The sequence below is a fragment of the Gavia stellata genome, chromosome 1 (genome assembly GCF_030936135.1).
Source record: "Gavia stellata isolate bGavSte3 chromosome 1, bGavSte3.hap2, whole genome shotgun sequence".
Lineage (NCBI taxonomy): Eukaryota > Metazoa > Chordata > Aves > Gaviiformes > Gaviidae > Gavia > Gavia stellata.
In genome coordinates, this window is record NC_082594.1 from 120,549,308 (window position 1) to 120,571,044 (window position 21,737).

General features: G+C 38.3%; 1 protein-coding gene across 3 annotated transcripts in view; it reads right to left on the minus strand.

Annotated features, from left to right (window-relative positions):
* PHLDB2 (pleckstrin homology like domain family B member 2) overlaps positions 1–21,737 on the minus strand; it is a 63,906-nt gene that overhangs the window by 3,206 nt on the left and 38,963 nt on the right. For 2 of the 3 annotated variants that reach the window (XM_059819092.1, XM_059819087.1), the window contains 7 exons: positions 19,628–19,771; positions 17,782–17,922; positions 17,057–17,156; positions 9,257–9,464; positions 5,863–5,953; positions 5,270–5,416; positions 2,778–2,997 (listed from right to left, as the gene is read on the minus strand). In XM_059819092.1, the coding sequence (XP_059675075.1) occupies positions 2,778–2,997; positions 5,270–5,416; positions 5,863–5,953; positions 9,257–9,464; positions 17,057–17,156; positions 17,782–17,922; positions 19,628–19,771 (1,051 nt within the window). The remainder of the gene's footprint in view (positions 1–2,777; positions 2,998–5,269; positions 5,417–5,862; positions 5,954–9,256; positions 9,465–17,056; positions 17,157–17,781; positions 17,923–19,627; positions 19,772–21,737) is intronic. The other variant, XM_059819100.1, reaches the window with a different exon arrangement.

Genomic DNA, 21,737 nt, shown 5'->3' on the forward strand with positions numbered 1-21,737 from the left:
TTCAAAGGAAAACCGTTATGATAAGCAAATTTGAAATACAATTTGATAGCAAAAGCTTTGTATTAGAACACCATTTGTGCTTGTACTTACTAAAAAAATGCTTCTTCCCATTTATAATAATCTCCCTCAGTCTCAAGCTAATATTTATTACTTAAATACGAGGTTAACAGATTGTAGGCAAGTTTCTATGAGCTCTGAGACATGGAAAAGTTTACAGGGGGTTAAAAGTTCCTGGGTACCAGCTGCAGCATCATAATTGTCTGCTTGCACTCTCCTACTCTTGACACCCAAGGTAAAAGCCAAATTAATTAGATGCAGTTTGCCCCTGTTGCGAAAGGGACCTCCCCATTTGATTCAGAGCGCCCGAGATAAGAACGCCTGAACGGACAGTTACTCCAAGGAGGCTGCTAACAAGGAGCAGGTTGTTATCCAGTGTTTCTGGTATGAATATCCCACTTCAGCAAAGCTGAAATACAGGGTGGGAGACTTCTCATTAAGTTTTGGTATCTACAACGGAGACACAGCTGACTTAATCTCCTTTTAAAGGCAACAGAAGGAAGCAGACACTTGCAGGGGGTCAATTCTAAACTATTTTAGACATCTTCTGATAGTGCCTTCTGTCCCAGCATTAGCTAGTGTATCTCTAGGGCATGGAGGATACAGACCGGGAATTTAACACCTTAATAGTCACAACTACAATGTTTCACAAGAAAAAGAAACCGGGCAGATAAGCGTCTACAGTACCCTCCATTTTCCTGCAATGAAAGAGAAATTGTTAAATAATCCTGGAAGGCGTTAAGAAGCATCACAACTGCATGTGACACTGAAGGGCAAATTTCCTTCCACTCCCAGTACTTCTGTATTAGGGAAATATAATGCTTTCTGACCCCAAGTTGGTATCACCTTAACACTGAACAGTCATGCAGAACATCTTTATCAGTCTCACGAGATATTCTGCTGTCATTTTGAACACTCACGAAACTCAGCTTACATCCTATCAGTAGCTGCAGGCAGTTTCCATAGCTTTATATGATGGCAAAAAGAAATCCCAGAGACCAAACGATACAGCGTTGGGAATCTCCCTGCTAGCCCCCTGGGGACCAGCAGAAGTACTGCGGTATAAGATTACGACACTATAGCACACATTATACTAAGCTAAATGCAATACTATGCAAAGTATACTGTCTATGCAGTACCAGCAAACAGTGATCCACTCTCCTTTCAAGCCCCACCTGGGGTCTTGGTTACAAGAGCATTTCAGGTACCCACAAGCTCCCATTGCAACAGTCTTTGTAGAGTTCCCTGTATGCTTCGCGTCAGAAAGTGCAGATGCTTCAGTCGCTGCACTTAATTGTCAGACTTTAGGGTAAGTTCTTTGTTCAGTACACTTACAGAACTAAAACAGTATACTGGTATATTCACTTAGAGTTCAATTACTCTTGAATTTAGAGCATCAGTATTTATTTTGGAAGTCTACTATATATTTAAAGATCTAGATGGATCCTCGCTCATACAAGCAGCTGCATTTTTGCACAGCTGGTACAGAATTCTCATGAAACTATGTTTGTTGGCTGGAGTCCGTGAAACATTATGAGAAGTTTTCCTTGGTAATTCAAATTGCATTATGGCAACTGTACTGCACTCAAAACTGAAACTGTTAATAGTTAACATAACTACTAAAAAAGAAAAAAAAAAAATCAGTACCAGATGGGACCACTGCTGTATGTTACAGGCGTTGCTAACCAATAAACCAGATGTTAAGAGCAAAATAAAAAAAAAAGTTTGTTACACACTTCATAGTATTGCTGCAAACTAGTAAGAAATATTCAGTGGGTATGTAATGAATGAATGTAATGAATTCAAATATGTGTTTTTTAAAAAAAAAATGCACTGAGCAATGCATAACCATACCATCAATTTTAAGTTCCTTATGAGTTTCTGGAAAGCAGTAATGTCATAAAAGGAAATGGAACTGTTTGGGTGTTTTTTGTACTCAATATTTTCTTCTTCTTCTTAGCAATGACCATCCTACACATGCCCCCTGTCTGGCCTCTCCTAACAATAAATATTCAGAACACAAAGTCATTTTTCTGGCTTCCTCAGAAACTTCAAAGTCAAACCATGTGTAGATTGGCATGCAATCGGAGAGACATATATGTTCTTAAATTCCAAATTTCTGTATTTACACCAAGATAACAAATTAACATAATGCTTATAATGGCTCCAGATACCATATAACACAACTTACTGTACAGAAACCTCTTTGGAGTATTGCATATTGTTCATTTGAAATTCCTTAGACTCTCAAAATATGGCAAACTCAAGAAGTCTACTCCTGTATATTTAATTTCCTGAAAGACTTTTCAGCACGTCAAGCAATGGGACTGCAGAAGCATTCCATTTAATTTTCATAGTAAGTATAATAAATTACATTCTTGTGTGAAGGGTACCAGAAATCATTCTGTCATTGGGGGAAGTATTTAAAAATAAATTATGTGGAGACATTATTCTGTGTACTAGGAACCTGATGATCTTCCATTTTTTCCTCTTGCCTATCTACATCTCTCCTTTTGTCTGTTATCTCATTTCTGTCTTACCTGGCATTAGGATTGAAGACTATAGGGAAGGGATTGAACGAGCTCTGAGTGTATGTGTAAAACACCCGACAAAACGGAAATGTAAGTTTTACACAGGACTCCCTATGTGTTCGTAACTCAGCTGAGGTTAACAGGAAAACAGAGGGACAGGTGTACCCTAGTAGTGATCCTGCAACCTACCTGCATAATAAGTAAAAGTTCTCTTGTTTCTGTCAAAAACAAACCATCGTTTTTTCCACGTTTTAATTTTTCCTCCCATTTTAATCAGAAAGCCTCGGCAGGTCTTCTCTGTGAGGGAGACATGGTAACAGGTCTCTATGTTGTGACCGGCTGTTTCGATGTGACTTCGTAGGTCAAAGTCTTCCTTTCTAATGGGCAAATAGCGAGTCAAGGGACGGGCCTACAGTAAAGAAAAGAAAATAGTGTTATTTTTAACAGAAGTCTTAACTTCTCCTTCACTCTTTCTGCTGCAAAGACATAACTGCAAACTTCCCATAGATTCTAGGAATGAACATGAGAAAAATAAAGAGCCTTTGCTGCAGCCCTAATTTTCTTTAAAAGAAAAATCCTTAAAACTTGTAACTTGACAAGGTGTTGGATAATTTTATAGAAGCAAGATTAGAGCACAGGAGTTTCTTGAAATAATCAGATGATAAGCTGCTGAAACAGGGGCCACAGCATAGTAAGGTTGGTTTAGAATGAAATCATTAATTAAATGTAAAGGTGTATTGCTGCTTTAGATGAAGTGTAAGAACTTCATTTGCATGATGTTAAGCAAACCCTCTATTTCTCTGGGCTAGATACTCACTACACATATCTCACTCATTAATATTTTACTGCTACAGGTATTTTCATGCAAAGTATAATATAAATAATAAGAACGTGCTATTACAGGAAAAATTAATAATGAGCATGAACTGTAATCGCTAGTCAGTTTCACAGAGATCGCTGTGAACAAAATACAATTATTTTCTTCTGAACAAATTAAACGTGGTATCTAGTACGCAGTTGGCAATACAGTATAGAGAGCTGAAGCGCGTCCCTCTGCAAGAGACAGCACAGCAGCACAGGAAACAGTGCCTCATTCTTGATTGCAGTTCAAGAGTCTGCATGAAGCCCAGATAATATAAGTTTGGAGAACAAGCAGGAGGAAGTAGTGATTTGGTACCTCTGCCAGCTGAGGGAATATGCTTGTTTTCTATGCCTGAAGGGTCTACGCACAACTCCCCCACTCATTTTAAACACAGAAGACAAGCCTCCCAAGGCTCCTGCTGCAGTCAAGGCAAACAGAGGCTACATCACAGGGCGATTCAGAATGGAAGTTGAATTTAGGTGCTTCGAATGACCCATGAAAGGAGCATGTCCCTCCCTGTCTCTCCCCTGACTCCAGAGAAGTCAATGACCTGGAGAATCTAATCTGCCCCTGTTCCATGCCTAAAGTTAGCTTGTTAAGTCCCACCGAGAGTCACAAATCGAAGGGACTTTCCCTCACTGCATTCTCAAGAACCTCTTGGTGCAATGGGAGTTGTGTTGCCCGCAAGAACTCTTAGCACCCTTCTAAAATTATGCTTTCCTGTATGATACAAGCTGGTACCAGCTTTGGCAAGTGCAAAGGTAGAGTTCCTTCCTCTAGTTCATGTTTCTAAGTGTCAGAAAGTGCTGAAAAAAAAATAAAAAACAGGGTCTCACTGTACAAAGGAAAGAAAAAAGGTTAACAAAAAAAAATCATAGTTATTTTTGACAAATACATTTTGTCTTCCTGCCAATTCAGTCTTCAGCCTCTCTGCCAAGTCTGTCAATTAGCAGTAACTGATAGGACATTCTATTACAACACATGCACGCTCCCATTTGGGATTAAAGATAAGCATGTCATCATTGTTTACGCCATACTTGAGTTGTCATTAGAATTTCTTAGAAAAAAGGAAGGCATTCAAGTAAAGTATGCATAGAATTTAACATTCTGTAATTACATTTTATATAAAAACAAATGAATGGATGTATTTAACCAGAAACAGCTTAAAGCTCCTCTGGAGTTGTCGTATTGTTCTGATTTAGTGTTTATCAATTAGATAGGCAAGTTATGTAGGAATGTTCATAAAAAAAGATATAATAGTAACTCATGAAACAAAGATTTAGCAAAGGTACCACAGATAAAAGCAGAAAGCTATTCAAATATGATATGGAATATGATATGAATATATTAAGATGGAGACATTGTCTTGCTATACTATACTAACGATAAAATGACTGCCTAGTCTATTTGCTATACCATGTAGATCTTATTAGTTGTGGTGGAATAAACAAATAGGCAAGACCTCTGAGCCCAAAGAAAGCTCAAGATACCTCTAAATTCAAAAAAGAAGCAGGAAGATGTAGGAGGTAACACTGTTTTAGTTAAGTAATGGTTCCCATGTTGTATGGTCCCAGTCAGTAACACGATCTAAATAGGTATCTATGCTATTATTTAACTTTAAATTAATATCCAGACATCTATCTAACGCTCCAAGAGCCCAAACATACTTTTAGCGGCACAGTTACACCTCAGAAATACTAAATCCGTCTATTCAACTGAAAGCAGTTCTGTTTACCATTGGCAGAAATACACTTAGGCCCTTCTGTATATCGAGGGGAGTTCTTGCACTTAAAAAACATTTTATGTCAACGTATCTCACCTGTGCTCTTTGTTTCTCACGTATTTTGACTTCCTTTTCAATTAATTTTTGCCTCTGGCTAGTTTCTTCTTCCAGTCTTTTCTCCAGTTGCTCTCTGCGGCGCTTTTCTTCTTCCAGAGCTCGTTTTTTAGCTTCCATCTCCCGTTCCTAAATACCACAGCACATGCAGAACTTGTATTATATGTGAAACTATAGCTGATAATGTAATTTCTAGCTAGGACTAAATCTCTTTCTGCCTATATATTGCAGAAATATATATTCAGCAAAGTGGACCAAGAATTGGAATCAGAATTGCAAATATTACCACTGTAGAAATTAAGGTTCTTCTAAAGCAGCCTTCCTAGCAGGTGTAGGAGCAATGCTGACCTAGCTTCAGATGAGATTTTGCCATCAACTCACCCATTGAGATAGCAGCTGTTGCATATGGGGTCAAAGATGTGGTATGAGAGTGAAACTAGACAAAACTAAGGGGGGAGAGGTAATTTTTTAAGTGTCTACTAGGTGTAAACTATTTAGGGTCCAGTGTTGCATTTAGGAGGATGTTATCTAACTAACATGCTCACTCTTAGTTTTACTCATAAAATTATACTTACCCTGGTCTCAAGCAGCCTAGTCTTTTCAGCATGTGCTTGTTTCAGAAGTCTCTCCATCTCTTCTATTCTTGCAACATTTGAAGTGCTAGCACTGCACAAAAAACCACAGTTATTTAAAAGCATACTTGGTATTTAAAGATGTATTTTACAGTCCAACATTAGACAGTTTAAGAATGGAGTTGATACTGTTCTGATCCAATTCAGTGCAGCAGACACTAACAAAAAAGCATGTATAAAGTATACAATATGCTGTCAATGTATACATTCCCCATACAGAGTTGTGAAAAACGCAGACTCAAGTGCCTAAAAATGCATCTTGTCAGTCCGTTGTGAGCTGTCTGTCATCTTCTCTCAGATAACAGAATATGGATGGAGGTGGTTACCATGTCCTAGCAGAACACTGTACTGATCCTCAGAGCCGGCATTAGTAGCCATCTAAATATACCATTTAAGTCTTTCAGGCTGTAGACTGCCTCTGTTTTGTGTCTCACTGAGCTCATCATTGAGAAATGCTCAGTAAAAATAGGGAGGATTAAGAGGTATGCATAAAGGCCATTCAGTGACAGAGCAGTGTCAGGAAGGATCTACTAGTTAAAGTAACTGGCAAGCCAAAGAAACGAGGGTAGTCACAAAGAGTGCTAGATCCTGGCCCAGCACAACACAGCTATCACCTCTGCCTGCCCTTTTTTCTTTGGTTTCTTTTCTCCAATACAGTTTCTCTGTTTCATCAAAATTTAACAGCCATTTCAACTGTGGCATTTCCATGGCATGTTCTTTATTTTATTTTTCATCTTATGCTGTTCAAGAAAAAACCCTGATGTTAAATATCACTATAATACCATTAATAATGCCATTAGACTAAAGCACGAGGTGAGGAAATGGAATGGATTCAGATGTTTAGGGCAGAGAGAAACTTGACCTGGGATCGTACTGAAAACGCTCTCTGACCACTCGAGTGGAAGTGGGTGTCAGATGGCAGGTTTATTCATGCTACTTAAGAGCAGAGAGACCAACTGTGAAGGGACACAGGTAGAATGGAAATAGTCCAAATATGTGTCCTGGGCAAGGAAAAGAAAAAAAAGTAAGAACAACATCCTTCGTTTTCTGAGAACGCTTCTGACGGTCATGTCTATAAGACCAGGATTTTTGTCCAAAGTGTGACAGGCTTCAGAAGATATTTCTCTGATACTGGGGATATGTTTCATGAGAGGATACAATAGAATAATAATATACCCCATTTAACCCAACCTTGCAGAAAAGGTATAATCCTTCTGAAATCTAGCTGAGGTCTAAAAGCTTATTGTCTCTCAAAAAAAGGGGTGCCACTGACTTAGATGCCTAAGCCTAGTTTGGCCACACTATATTTAGTTGAGAATCTGGGTCAAATAACTTCAGTAAAAGCAATGGGGCCATAAATGAAGTCATTTGAGCAACCCAGTAGACAGTGAATTGCATTAGGTTTTCCCATATAAACCTTGTCAACACTTCAGCTCAGTTAAGTTCTTTCATCCTTGATTTGCTTATCCTACTCGCAGAAATTAATGCATAGAAGATCATAATCTCTGAAACCTCAACCATGAAAAAATAAGTTGCTAATGAATCTTGAAACGACTATTGTTTGGTGAGTTGATGAATGGCTACAGCGGTTCTGTTTCTTCTGTAGTTTAATAACAGACAGATTTTTGCGTTTCCAGATAAAAAAAAAAGTCTCTCTCACCTTACACAAGGTAAAATATACCTTACGTATTTTAAATGTGTGAGAACAAAGCAAGATAAATTGTTTTCCTTTAAAGTCTCATATGGCTACAAAAGATTCTCAAACACCATTAAAACAATCCGAATTCATTTTGCTTAAGGGAAGTTTTCTTGAGGAAAATTAACTTCCTGTCTTCCAAGACTTATCAACAAAATCAGCCCATGCTCTTTTCTTCCGTCACCAGTCTTTGCCTTGTGAGAAACTGAAACGTCTGTTGTAATGGGTCCTTTTCTGGTTTTTGGGTTTTGTTTTTTTTTTTTTCTTCTGGCATTGATTGGAAACTGCGGAAGAGCCAGAGGGAGACAGACAGGCAAACACCACTAGTGAAATTCAACAGCTATTGGGGCTCCCCCATTCTGGACTGGGGATTCCATGAGATGGCCTCGAGGTAGCTCAGACACATGCCATCTTCCTCCAAAATGGTCAGAGCAGCCAGTCAAAAAGAGGCAGATTTCATACCACTACCATCTTAGATTACTGCAGAGATAAGAGTTAATACCCAGCCTGTCTCCAGCTATCAGAATCTTGCCAACTGCCTATCTATTTAAAAATCAGAATCTTGCCAACTGCCTATATATTTAAAACAAAAATCCTCAAAACCTGGAGTCCTAATGTTTTTACTTAAGGGAAAAAAGAAAAAAAAAAAACCACCACCAAAAAAACCCCAAACTCCAAACCAAACAAAAAAAAAAAACCCAGCCAGCAGAATCAGTGCCACTGGTATTTTCTGAAACACTTAACGTTGCAGTGATAAAGACTACAAGAGGAAATCCGTGGGCCGATACCCTGTTACAGGAAACAGATGCTGAATAGAACATAAGATGCTAGCCAAAAAAGCTGTCCTTGTGTTCACAAGGGATTCTTAATCCCGTGACAACATTGTACTTAATTATCAGCCTCCACTTATGCTTGTGAAACTGCTGGGACAGGACTGTGAGCAGAAATGAAAGCGCTATCATTAAAACCAGACTGTCAGAAGAAAACTGTTGGCACACAATTTTGAGACTCAGCTGGACTTTTAACACAGATCATTGATGTTCCTTTTATCTGAGGAGCGGTGTCTGGGCTGACAGCCTCCGAGGAGGAGAAAAGCAGCTGAGGGCTCTGAGCCTTCCACTGTCATCTCTTCATTCTTACTGACGCAGAAAAGGGAGGAGAAATGGTGAAAACAGATCACCAGAGGACCCCTAAACGCTTCAGCGTAAGGCTCTAGTAAGTTAACATGCTGGACATGCAGAACAAGCGTACTTCATCGCCGACAGATGTCTTTAGGAAATTTCCTATCACAGGAAGTCTCTAGTGACGAGGGAAGGAAGCTCAGGTATTACCCACTCTGAAAAGAGCATCAATGACTTCATAATTTCAGTTCAGGACTGACACTGATTTCTCTGTGGCCTTCAACACTATCACTTAGCCTCTCCATATTTTTATTTTCCATCTTTAAATAAACAGGTGAGATGATAGTTAAATCTGATGATGAAGGGCTACACAAACACTAAATATTACGTCTCTCTAATCATCTTGTATTTTCTTAACCAGTTAGCAGCATTCACATTACCAGAGCATCAACATGTACATATTCTCTTTTTTCATTATAAACCTATGACCATTACAACATCAGAAAGAAAGATGATTTACCTGGAAATGTTATCTGGTGAGCATGCTGATATGCTTGTCTCCATACTGTCAGAACTGTCTAAGCTTAGTGTATCAAAGGCATGGTCCTTGTAACTACGATCTGGGTAATGGAAACTATTCAAATACACATTCGATTCGGATGCTGTTCTGCTGTAGAATTCAGGAGACTTCTGCCTTTGGGTTTCACAGATACGTTGATGATTATATCCTACGGAGTACAGAGAAAACATTTATTTTACACAGAAATTTTGTGACCCGAACATAACATGTTAGCAGCACAAGCATTTTGAACATCACCTCAGTCTTAACTGCACTATGACCAAAGTACTACAATATTATGGTTAATTTCACAAGTTAATCATAACTGAAATAAAACCTTTAAATACCTGGTTTATCTATGATGGACGCAAACATACGCAGATTAGTAATGCTGACTTCTCAATATATATTCTTGTATGTGTATTATGAAAATTTAATTTGAATGAATGAAAATGAAAATTAGGTCTAATCTGGACAGTAATGCAGCTAAATTCAGGGATCTAGAAGAATTGACACTGATTAAATTAAATAAAAAACAAAAAGTCCTGGTATTCAATGGTCTTGAGTACTTGCTTGGTTGATTTTACTGAATGTGGATTATTTTTTGTCTGTTTGGGGAACTTTGCCTTCTGGTAACTGCAAGTTGGGCTTTTAGTTTCAGCTGAGATAATATAGGCTACTTGTCACACCATCATAGTTACTAGTGTAGAGGTACTTTCCTGGAGTTTTGAAACTGCAGTTCGCCCTACGTGTTGGAAGCAGATCCCTATAGCTCAATGACTGTGAAGAAAAATAAGGTTTATGCAACATTTAAGTTCTTTGCGCTGTTATTTTTCCACAAAATCATCCTTTCTGAAAAGCCATCCTTCTTGAACACAGGGAACTTTGTTTGGCTATGTCTCCTTTAAAAAAAAATACTTCTTCAGAATTATTTTTATCTCATGTCTCCTTTGCTCTTTGTAAATAATGCAGCAGTATTTATACAGACTTACAGAGAGGTTGTTGAGCTTGCCTGATGAAGAGGAGAGCATAATGACAGTTGTCATTTTAACTGCTGAAGTTATTTTACAGTGCCCTTTTAAGGTTCGTTTAACCCATGTCATTACAAATGCAACTGCACTGCTCATCTTTTCCTTCAATCAATGCACAAAGTGAGACTTTCTCACGGCTTTGATGCTCAGTCAAGTTTATAATACTCTCTGCACATTCCTGACCCAAAATCTGAGCTGGTGGCAGAGTTGGATGTTGGGAAGGACTGTCAGACTACATGAAAACCTCCCATTTGTACAGGAAAATAACCACTGACATTCCACATATTTATGATAAACAGACCCAGGAAAAATGCAAACAAATGTACAAATGCAGCAAAGTCCAGATAAAGATTTTTTACAAGACACCATTAAGACACTGGTGTTAGGAAAACATGCTTAAAGTGGAAATATTTTCCTGCCTTATTCTCACTCTCTATCTGCACATACAAGGTTACTGTCTGGTATTTTCTCTGCCATGCCGGAGTGGGGAGAGTCCCAGTTCAGGGAGCCAACAACTACAGCTCTACCTTGGAAAGGCTACAATATTCTCCAAAAGGTATCTGAAAAGCATGACTGAAGCTGACTAATTAAAGCATATTATTAAGGAAATCATTCCCTACAAGCATTTCCAAGGCAGATCGTTTACTCTTCCTTCTGTACCATACAAAGGTTTCTCACAGACAATTAGAGCTGATTTCTAAGGAACTAATAGGACTTTACTTGCCACTTGAAAGAACACTAAATTTTAATAAAAGTTCAATTGCACTGATTAGTAAAAGAGACAAAAGGGACACAGATACACCTCAGCAGTCATAGATAATAGCATCACACAACACAGGTGTTACTGAGTCACATGTGCAGTTGTTTTTTTTCCCCATTATTGTGGCAAATGCTGCTGTTATTGCAAATAAGCAATTACCTTTCATACTCGAACCTTTGGAATGACTAATTGCTCCTGTGAAATGATTATCAATTATTCATTATGGAAAGAGAGAAAAAAAAATAAATTACTCACAGAACTTTATTCAAATGCATGTTTTTCTCTTGAGCCCTTTGCAAAACCTTGACTACTCATAAAACTTAATTCCGTATCTAAATAAACCCATCTAAAAGGCGTAGAGAAATGTAGCAGTTTTACAAACGCTCTCCTAAAGGAAAGTCAATTTTCCCTGAAGATAAAGAACCCATTTTTAAGTAAAACATTTTTCAGTTAAATTTATGTAATCATGCAAAAATAGCTAAACACTGCAAGAAATACACAGTCGTTAGGTAGCAGAATGAGATTCATTCACAGAAACAAAGCGTAATGTGATGTTCTCATTTTCTCCTCATGCCATAAGCAACAGGCAGTTCAAAGCTCAGGATCAGCTGTGTACCGACACCGAGAAGCCTCACAACCAACCTGCCTCCATTACAGCCCCACTTACACATCACGCAGGCACGATCTATCGCTCAAGGAATTTTCAACTGCTCAGGTGCATATTCACAGACCATGCAATTAAAAATATTAGACTCCTCGCAGGATCCAGCACTTCACTAAAAGTTTGCCACAAGCCAAGGCTTGTATCAGCCAAGTCTAAGCTGATACAAGAGCTGAAGTGTTGCTTGTTGCTTTGGCTTGTATTCTCTGTAGTAAAACAGTAAACTTAACACTGTTAACAGCCATACCATTGAGCAAAATATTGCAAATATCCATAAAGCCATATCATTTAAAATAATCCAAGAGTTATTGCAGAATCACAAAAAACAGATATACCACCACAAAATTTTGGTGAGGTCAGAACTATAGGTGAAAGCTGTTATTAAAAGTGGCACTGTCAAGTGTGTTAAAAAAATAGTACTTCATAAAAAAGATCATGGTACAACATTTTCTTTTATTGCCATTCTTTCTTCTTTTTTTAAAGATTGACATTAACATGTCAAGATACATTTTTTGTATGGAAACATGACAAAGTAGGAAGCCCAAGTCTGTCTACCTTGTCATTGTCACCTACAGATCTGCAAAGATTTCTAAATTTTCTGCTCTATTTGTGTGGCTATGAGCAAAGAAGCAAAAAATTAGGCCTGCACAAAGCTGCAGCTCTGCAGATATTAGCATTAATCAGAAGTTTTGTTGTGACAGGTTATTTGACAGCAGGAAGAAAAGAATTTTTGAAATGCTATCATTATTTAACAACTATTTAAAAGTTTTCCAAGATTTTGGGAACAACTTGACAGTGCTGATGCAATCGCTACTTTTGCCAAAACATGACAATGATAGATACAGCCAGGTAAAAGGGATGTTTTCATACCTTTTCTGGCTTTGCCTGAGTTCAATAAGAGAAAGAGGTAAAAAAAAAAAAAGCAAACTGCTCTGAAAAAGCTTATAATTTGTTTGTACATATATACCTTGCTCTCAGTATACTGTTTTTCTATAAAGCTTAGAAAGAATACAGATAATCCATCTTGCTGGTACATAACTTCTCTGTCCCAATAGTTTTGTTCCCAGTGCTGTGTCTGGTCTTACATCTTAACTGCCAGCTAACTGTTCCCTCTTGCCTTCTGGAGTCCGTCCTGCAATCAATGGGACTGAATTGGCTAACCCCCCCTCCTCGCTTCTGCCTGTCCTTGTGCAGGCTTCTGGCACCCAGCACCCCATGGGAGCTTCCTGCGGCCAAGTTTTGACCTGTGCAGAGCGAGGTCTCTAGATTGTACCAAATAGCAGCTTCTTAATTTTTTTTTTTTTGCACATGGTTTGCTTACGTAGGCATGTACACAGGAGGTGAATTTATAAATACAGTCCTTCAAAAATACCTCATGAATGGCTGCTAAGAAAAAGCTTTTTCCACTAATGATTTACATCAAAGATGCGTCCTCTTAAACATTTTATAAGTTGCTCTTAGGCTATGATTACTGACAGCGACTGTTTCTTTCAAGAACAGTTCTTGAACTCACATGACTGACTAAACACAGTTTTGGTAATCCTACAATAAAGACTATTTAGTACTTAAAAGTCTTTCCTAGACTATTTCCTACTGGATCTGACCTAAAATTTATTCACAGACATTACTTGTTCCTGCGCAAAGACAAAGAGATTGAAATACATGTTCAAGCTCAAGTGGCTGTTCTTCATTTCCTGACTTCATTTTTTACTTTGAATGTTTTTCATCTCAAACTTTCACATTTACCTTCTTGGACTGAAATGAGAAAAACTGGAGAAAGCAAATTAGAGAAAACTCATTTTATACCATTACTAATTTCCTGAAGATTCTCAGATAATATCTTCAAACTAGCTGAGCTGCCACTTCTTCCTCCAGGCACTGTGGAATATACTTTTTTTCAGATCTTTACGAACATGCCAAAACATCTAGCCTAGAAGTTTGCTCAATGCTTTTAAGCCCTAAGGAACACCGTAAGCTACTAATACTGCTTCAGGACCGCATCATCCTCTTTGTATAGCAGTTTGTGGGACACTGCATGATAGCCAGTGCTCCGGAGTGGATGAAATGGCATTTATCATGTGAGACCTCCACTGAGCTGAGCACACCCAGCTCCAATGCACTTGGTGCAGCTATATGCTCAAGGTATCAGCAACTCGAGCCCCCCGTGTCATTTGCAATACATCACCTTGAACGCAGAAAACTGACGGAGTGAAAAACCTGTCAAGTGGGAAAAGTAATGCAAGGAAAGCAAGCAGTGGTTCAATATACATGACAAGTCAAGAACACTTTTTATCTGTTCATCACCTATTTTAGGTGAACAACTGATTTTTGGAGCCAGCAGAGAAGTGAGCACATATTTATCAGTATAAGCAGTATCTATACATTTGCAGAGTTCCGCTGATTTAGTAGAAAAACTTACTCCTCCGAAATACTCACTTAGTCCAAAAAGGCAAAACTGATCTACCTCAAGAATGTTCTTGTAAGAAATACAGTGTATTATTATCCAATAAACATTTATCACAGAGTGATGGAATAAAAGAACGTCGCCAAGGATGTCCACTGACATGAGATTTGGGTTAGTATTCAGTGATGTATTTAAGGATGTTTGCTGAAATTAATCGTAGTTACACAGACTCAAGTCTCGCTGATTTTAGCAGAAGCCACATAAGATTTCAGTATTTTAACTGACAATAGTATTCCATTTTAGTTGTACTGTGTGGTATGTTTAAATACTACACCATGTTCAAAACATTTCCCAAATTTCACTGTCCCACAGAAATGCACATCCTTTACTCATGACTGGGAAGAAAAGCTTGTTTTTCCTCTGTGCACTACGCATGGGTATGAGGTACTAGAGGAAACCAGAAATCACACCAAGTTGAATGCAGACCCATCCCCGCTCGTACCATGACATTCAGAAAGGCTATGCCTATAAGGCTGAATGAAAGATGCTCAAGGATTGTCCCTCCAGCCTGAGCTGGTGACTATTTCATGGTGTAGGGCTGTCCCCCTTCAAAACCACATTTGTCATGGAGCAAGCTAGTCTGAGCAGCCCAGAGCAGTTTAGGAGAGGGATGCTGACAGACAGTTACACAGTGCAGATGATCACGTGTGTCCAGCATGCCCTGGCCCTTTTGTATAGCTGGATAGAAATGCTCTAGGATCTGATTCTAGCCACCTGATGTCAACATCTCTTTCCTTGCCGAGTTCTGCACTGCAGTGGGATACCTACATAGCAGCAGAGAGCGCCATGCAAAAACTTTTGTGGTGTGCTGCTGAGACAAAGAAACCTAGAAACCACGGCACTTAAGAGCAAGAGAAAGCAGTTATACTCTTCAAGCTCCTCCAACAGCAAGAAATTCATGGAGCTCCATGTTGAATGCAAAGGGAATAAACCCTTCACTAACTACTAAGCGAGGTAGTCAAGCCACAAATAATCCTTGCATTCCTATATCCTCTGTGTTTTGACTCCATCTCTTACTTTGCAAATCCTGTGAGAGCTCAAGCAGAGCACCTGTCTGCAGCATCGTTTCCTTTTGACAAAGCTGATGTTTCAGAATAGGCCACCTGGAACTGTCCTCTTTCCTAGTGCAAATTAATCCTGTAAGGCTCTCTTCATAACTTAGTATTTCCATTCAAACTGTTGGATCTTCCAAAGAATAATGGTCAACTTCTAGTATGTCAGGCAGTATAGCACACATGATTCTTCATGGCATACGACAAGTACTGTGCCAAGTGCCTTAACAAATACATCTCTCTCATTCTCCCCTGCCTCTCTTCTTTGTCAGGCCATAATTCAGTTTTGGTTTGTGGTTTTTTTTTTCTTTCTCCCTCTTAAGTCAAGAAATCTGCCTATAGTCTTAGGATTTTCTTAATTGCATGCTGACAAAAAGGAACATTTAAACTGATCAAGTTATTTTTAAAACTCTTATCTTTGCCTATATTAGGTTTGGTAACACTTTGTAATTGTGTTTTAGGTCACACACCAATGCTCTTTTGCAACCATTTTACAGAAGTATTTCCAATTTTAAACATGTGATCTCTTGTCATCAAAGTTTAGCCAAACCATCCTTACTGATTTTCAAACTGAAACAAAGTGGTTTCTGCACAACGGCATAATGATGAGTATGAATGTACTGGCAAGCCATGCTACCCTTGCAAATGCATTACATCAAAGAACCTTTCCAAGCTGAGCATGAAGCTCCTTTTGCATCACATCCAAAATACTTCAAGATAAGTGAGCCACAACACGGTAGGTTTGTGGAAGGCCTGCTGCATAACTAAAGCTCAAAAAAACCAAATCACAACTGGATCAGCTCTACAAAGTGAATGTAGTACATCATGATCCCTTCTCAGCAAGCGTGTTCCATTGCTGTAGTGAGTCATCTCGCTGCGTATGGCTGACCTCAGTTGGGCTCTTTGACCTTTAACAGCTGCTAGCTCTGGCAAGTCCTATAACAACAGGATGGATCCTATCTCAGCTCAGGCTTAGTCAGTGCAATTGTACATAAGGACCTCTGGCACTTACATTGATAACAAATGCTGCAGATGCTGTAAAGAAAAGAAACTGACAGATGGGACTGAAGCAACTCCATTTGAAGATGGGACACTTATGAATAATGCATGTCGTTAAAGCAGAAATTAAGTTTGTCGACTCGAGTCGACAAACAACAGACACAGAAGGCCACAGACTAAAAGCTTACGTTTCAAAGATGTAACTTCCTTTGGGACCCAGAATTGTCATGTCCCTATTGCAAAAATGCAGCTGTCTATCCATGATAAAACACCTCTCTCCTTTCCTATTTTGTAACCCAAATATTTAAGACCAGTGACAATAGCACAGTTACAGATTCTCAAAGGTAAGTCATGATACTGCATCTCTGTCTGGGGAATTACTTTGTCCAGGCAAAAATATACACCTGTGAAAAACAATTTTTCAGATCGCAACATGAAAAGAATTATTAAAGAAAGAAAAAAAGGAAGAAAGAAGAAAGCACCATGTAATATCTTTAATTTATTGCCTCAAAATCACTCACAGAAATTACCCAGTTAACCCAATGTGTATTTTTCAATCTACTTTTCTTGTTTACTTGATTATGTTTGGTGATCACATGCTTCAAAGCTACACATGCACCTATGTCATCATCTTAACATCCTATATTTGCAAATTACATTTAGAGCTTGCTTTCTTCACCAAGAAGGAAACTTTCATTCTATAGCCCTGTTGATTATAGCAACACCAGTTTCAGACTTATTTTCTGAAAAAATACTGACTTTTGACAGCAGTGAATCAAATGAAAAGGTCTTACCTTTGTGCATCCTTCTTGACTCTGAGTCTTTGGTCATGGTTGCCAGGCAGTGAGGAAGTACGCTGCCACAGCTGTTGCTCTGTCCTAATGGTAAATGTCCCTGCAGGAAATTTTGTAAATATTTGCTTAAAACTACACTTCAAGACTTCTTTTGTATCAACAACTAATGGTAAAATAACTTGCTTTGTCATGGCTATCAATGTCACGTCATATCAATCAGCCATGGATATTTTAGTTGTGCACAGTCTCTATTAGACCAAAACGTTTTCAAAGTACTATCTCCACCTTGCTGCTGTTTGTTCATTTACCACGTCACAAATAAAAAGTATTTTCACTTTATGCGCAACTTTATCTTCACCACTTAGAGGCCTTAAGTAGGAAGGAAAACAACCTGTTGAGTCTCTACAATGAATTTCAACTAAACTAGCCTGGAAGTACAATCCTTGAGATACATTCTTGCATCAAATCTTGCATCACATCTTGCATCAAAATGCAAGATTACTATTACAGCATGGCATTTCCAGAGGTCAGACTAAAGGCTGGGAGTGTGGGAGGCTTCATGGATATTCCCATATGTTAATAGACCCGAATTTCTTTCAAAGTCAATTTCAGATGTGAATTTAGGGGGCTACATAATGCCTACCGTGCTACCCAACCCTACCTCTAACATAATACAGGTTTTAATAGAGATGCTGGAAGGCTATTAATAGCATGCAACTACGTACTTTAGACGCCACGCTTCGTCCAAGCGTAGCACTATTGAAGTGCGGCGATACAGACGGAGTCGTTTTCTTGCGAGGTAAAGTGTCACTCATGTACATGCATTCCCTGTGCTGCTTCTTTCGCTCTTCCAGATTTCTGAAATGCTTCAAATGTAAATTTGTTACACCATTTTGTCAAAATGAATTGACCTACTTGCTCAGTTACGCTCTATATGGAGCATACTGAAGGTGATAGTCTGGGAACTTCACTGGAAAGAACAAAATCTAAAATACAGAGTACCTCCTGTTTCACAATGCTTTCCAGGATTTGTACAAATATCACATTAAAATCATGCTGATTAGGAAAATACATTAAATTCAGGTGCACATTTTGTGTACATGTACCTGTACCAAATTTTTTGTTAAAAACCTCAAGTCTAGTGTACAAGTGGGATCCAATTACACAGAAAAACATTTATTTACAAGTTATTATAATGAATTGGTGGCTTAAAACTGATACAGCTTTTGAGAGGCATTGTTCAAATGTATGTGAAAAATTAATTTAGGATTTCAAATGCAGCCACCTGTACTTCATTGCAGCAAGTCTTCTGACAGTTACAGTGGCTCCTAAATATTAGGTTTTGCCTCTGGATTGTTTATATAAGGAGAATTTTCGTTCAGTAACATTCTATAATGCATTGTGGTGATTTTTAAATGAGCAAAGCCTTTAAGTGCAACACTCTGCAAGGACAATCTATCCAATCATTTTAAGAGCTTCACACATAGATCAACTTCATGGCCACCACAACAAAACAAAAAAAAAAATCATCCCAAGTTATCAGCTTTGAATCTGTTACCTGTTGTTGCCTGCGGTGTTTCTTAGCTGGCAGAGGTGGAGGTGTATCAGATAAAGGAATAGGATCTACATGAGTAGCCATGACCTCAGGCCAATGGACTGATGGAAGTTGAGCAATAGAGCGAGGAGAAAGAGAGTGAGGAAACACAAATCCAGAACAGAGAGGTGATCTTAGCTTTATAGAAAAAAGAGAAATTACACACAGGGTTTTCTTTTTGGAATTGCTCAAAGGATACGGTACATACAAGCTGCAGTTTTAGCACTGTGTTTGTTGGAGCGTTTAGCAGGAAAGAGGTGTGTTGTATTGCAACTCTCGAGGCATATTTAACTACCAGAAGCAGCACAGAAATGCCCAATTCTAAACCCGTTGCTGCCTTATTGCAACACAAAGATAGGTGGCTTTACATTCGTAAGATTATTCCATTCCTTGAAAAGGGGATTTATTCAAAATTTGCTATGGTCATTACAAGGGCAAAAACATCACAAAGAGTGAGGAAAAGAGAAGGTAAGCTAGAAGACACAGATTGGACAGACTCCATGAAATAGCTAAGATAAGTAGAAGCTACCCGTCTCCACAAATATTCAAGACATACTTCTACCACCTCACAGGATAAAAACAGAAACCTACAAAACATACAAAATTAACACCTAAACACCCCTGAACAAGTACTCATTAAATGTGTCCACAGACAGTTTCTCCAAAGGTGCATTACATTATAGTGTTTGACAGGCAAAGATTGTCACTTATTGCTGCTTGGGTCATAAGCATTCAGGTTTTTTGGCCTTCAAAGTCCCATCTACATCATCAAAGACAGTTTACAACTGGAGCAGTCCTTCAGCTTTACTATTAAATCGTTATCTGACTTGGTAACTGGCAGATGGCAGTTTGCCTTAGGGTCAGTTTGTTACATGTTGAATTACCAAAAGAGAAAAAAAAAAAAAAAAAGAAAAAGAAAATTAAAAGGCAGCCATGAAAGAACAATGCAAATAAAGGGAAATGTCTCTCAAACAAACCTCTTTATTTTGTGGCTGGCTGGTCAGCACAGCCGTGGAAGGCTCAGTGGCAACTGCTTCAGCATCTGTGGGGGGCTGAGTGGAAGGGGATATATTCGTGGAATTGCCATACAGCTCACTAATTTCACTTACACTGATATAGCCCTAAAAGGAGGAATTCAGAAGTTAAAAGGAGCAAAAGCCAAAAGACGTGCAAGAGTATTAATGTATCCAGTACGATGAAAGTTAGTTTAGAGTGATACAGCCAAATATTTGTTATCATTGAAATACTTAATCATAAATAAAATAAAATTATCATCAAGCTTATCAAATGTTGAATACTTGGATTCTGAAAATTGTTCTTCATTTAAACAATTACATTTGTGTGATCAAAAAGCAAATGTACATTAAGTGATGAAAAGACTTTACTAAAATGTAAATACCCTTTAGAAATTGTGTAGCTCTTTCTCGGGAAAGCAGATTGGGGGAAAAGGAAAAACAAATCTTATTCACCCATCTTTTTATTTCTTAATTTTTTTTTTGTCCATGTTTAAATAAAATAACTTACCCTGATTTGTTTATTGGTTAACTATTCAGCTACTTAGAGTAAACCAAATGACTAACAGAACTGGGAAGAACTTACTTAAGGACAAGCCATTGCTACTCTATAAATTACACTGACACAACACCTTCCATTTGCATTGTCTGGAAGTCACTTCTAACTTTCAGGGTTACCAGAAGACTCAGGTAAGATGCTATTAATGTTAGCCCCAGATCCATTACAATTTGCCTCCTTTTTTTTTTTTTTTTTTTTTAAATCATATAGGAGGTGATGGACTGAGGAAAGGCACGGACATCAGAGTGTGTTTCTGCCTGCAGAGAAGATTTATGCAGGCAGATTTGAGATATAATGGCACAATAAAATTACTGCATGTGTTCTGGTGTTAACTGAATAAATGTTATTTAAAAAATAAAATACGGATTCTAATCCTTAGCGTATAGGATGCCAGACTGTAAAAAGTCAAATGTCCTGATTTCTTATCCATAGAAAACTAAGCTATGCAAAAGGAATAATAAATCACTGTTGAAGTAATGTCATAAAAATGAAATAGAAGTATGCTTATTTTTTAAATCAAGATGGTAAGCTGCTTTTAAATTGAGAAGGTGTTGAAGGGGCTATGTTTCTATTACTGTACCAGCACACTGACATGCCAGTATGCATACTTTGGCACAGGCCACAGGCTGCTATATTATTTCTTCTTTTAAAAAATGCATAAATTTAGCAATGATCATAGAAGGCAGGTTGAAAAAAACACCAACCCTGTTATCTATCAGCATAATTTTCAGTGTATTTTATCAGCTATTTCAAGCAAATACTCAATTGTGGAAAATTAAGTATCATACAGTGAACACAGCACTCTAGAAATAGGAGGCAAATCTTGACTCAGATACCATGTGATGAACTATTAAATGAGAAGGAGACTGGGGAAGATACTAAAGTTTCCCTCTCAAAACATGTGGCCATATTACAGTAAAATAGAGTCCAGTGTGATTAAACATAAAACTTGCTTAACCATCTTGTAGTAGCTGTATATCAGTAACCAAAGCTTGGCAAGTCCATGAATGCAATATTGCATTCATTTTTATAGATGATAAAAGCATGTTCACCATTCTATGAAAAACATTCAGTTCAGGCTCACAACCCCAATGGGAATTCACCATGGGGTTAAAAAAAAAGCAAACAAGGAATGACTTCACTGTGCATTAGCTCAGGCCCCTATGATGTTAGATTAAACAAATGGTTTCAAGTCAGATTAGGCATCTTTGTCAATGCTAAACTTTTAAACAGCATTTATTTTCCTCAGTTATTTAAGTACTAGGACAAGCATCCTGCCTCTTTACGTGACGCCGTGTTACTCTCTATTGCCGTGCATGCAGGGAGTAAGCGTCAAGATGGATGGGAGAGTCACAAACGTGAGCTTTGGCGAGGAGGGGCTGGGAAATGTCAGACCACAGACTCGACTGATACATGAGCAACTGCGTGGTGGAATTAGCTTCTGTGTGCAGGGAGTCTGTTTAAGCCTGTGTGCCATTTGGTGCCTGCTTTTTAAAGGTGCCTGAAGAGTCAGAG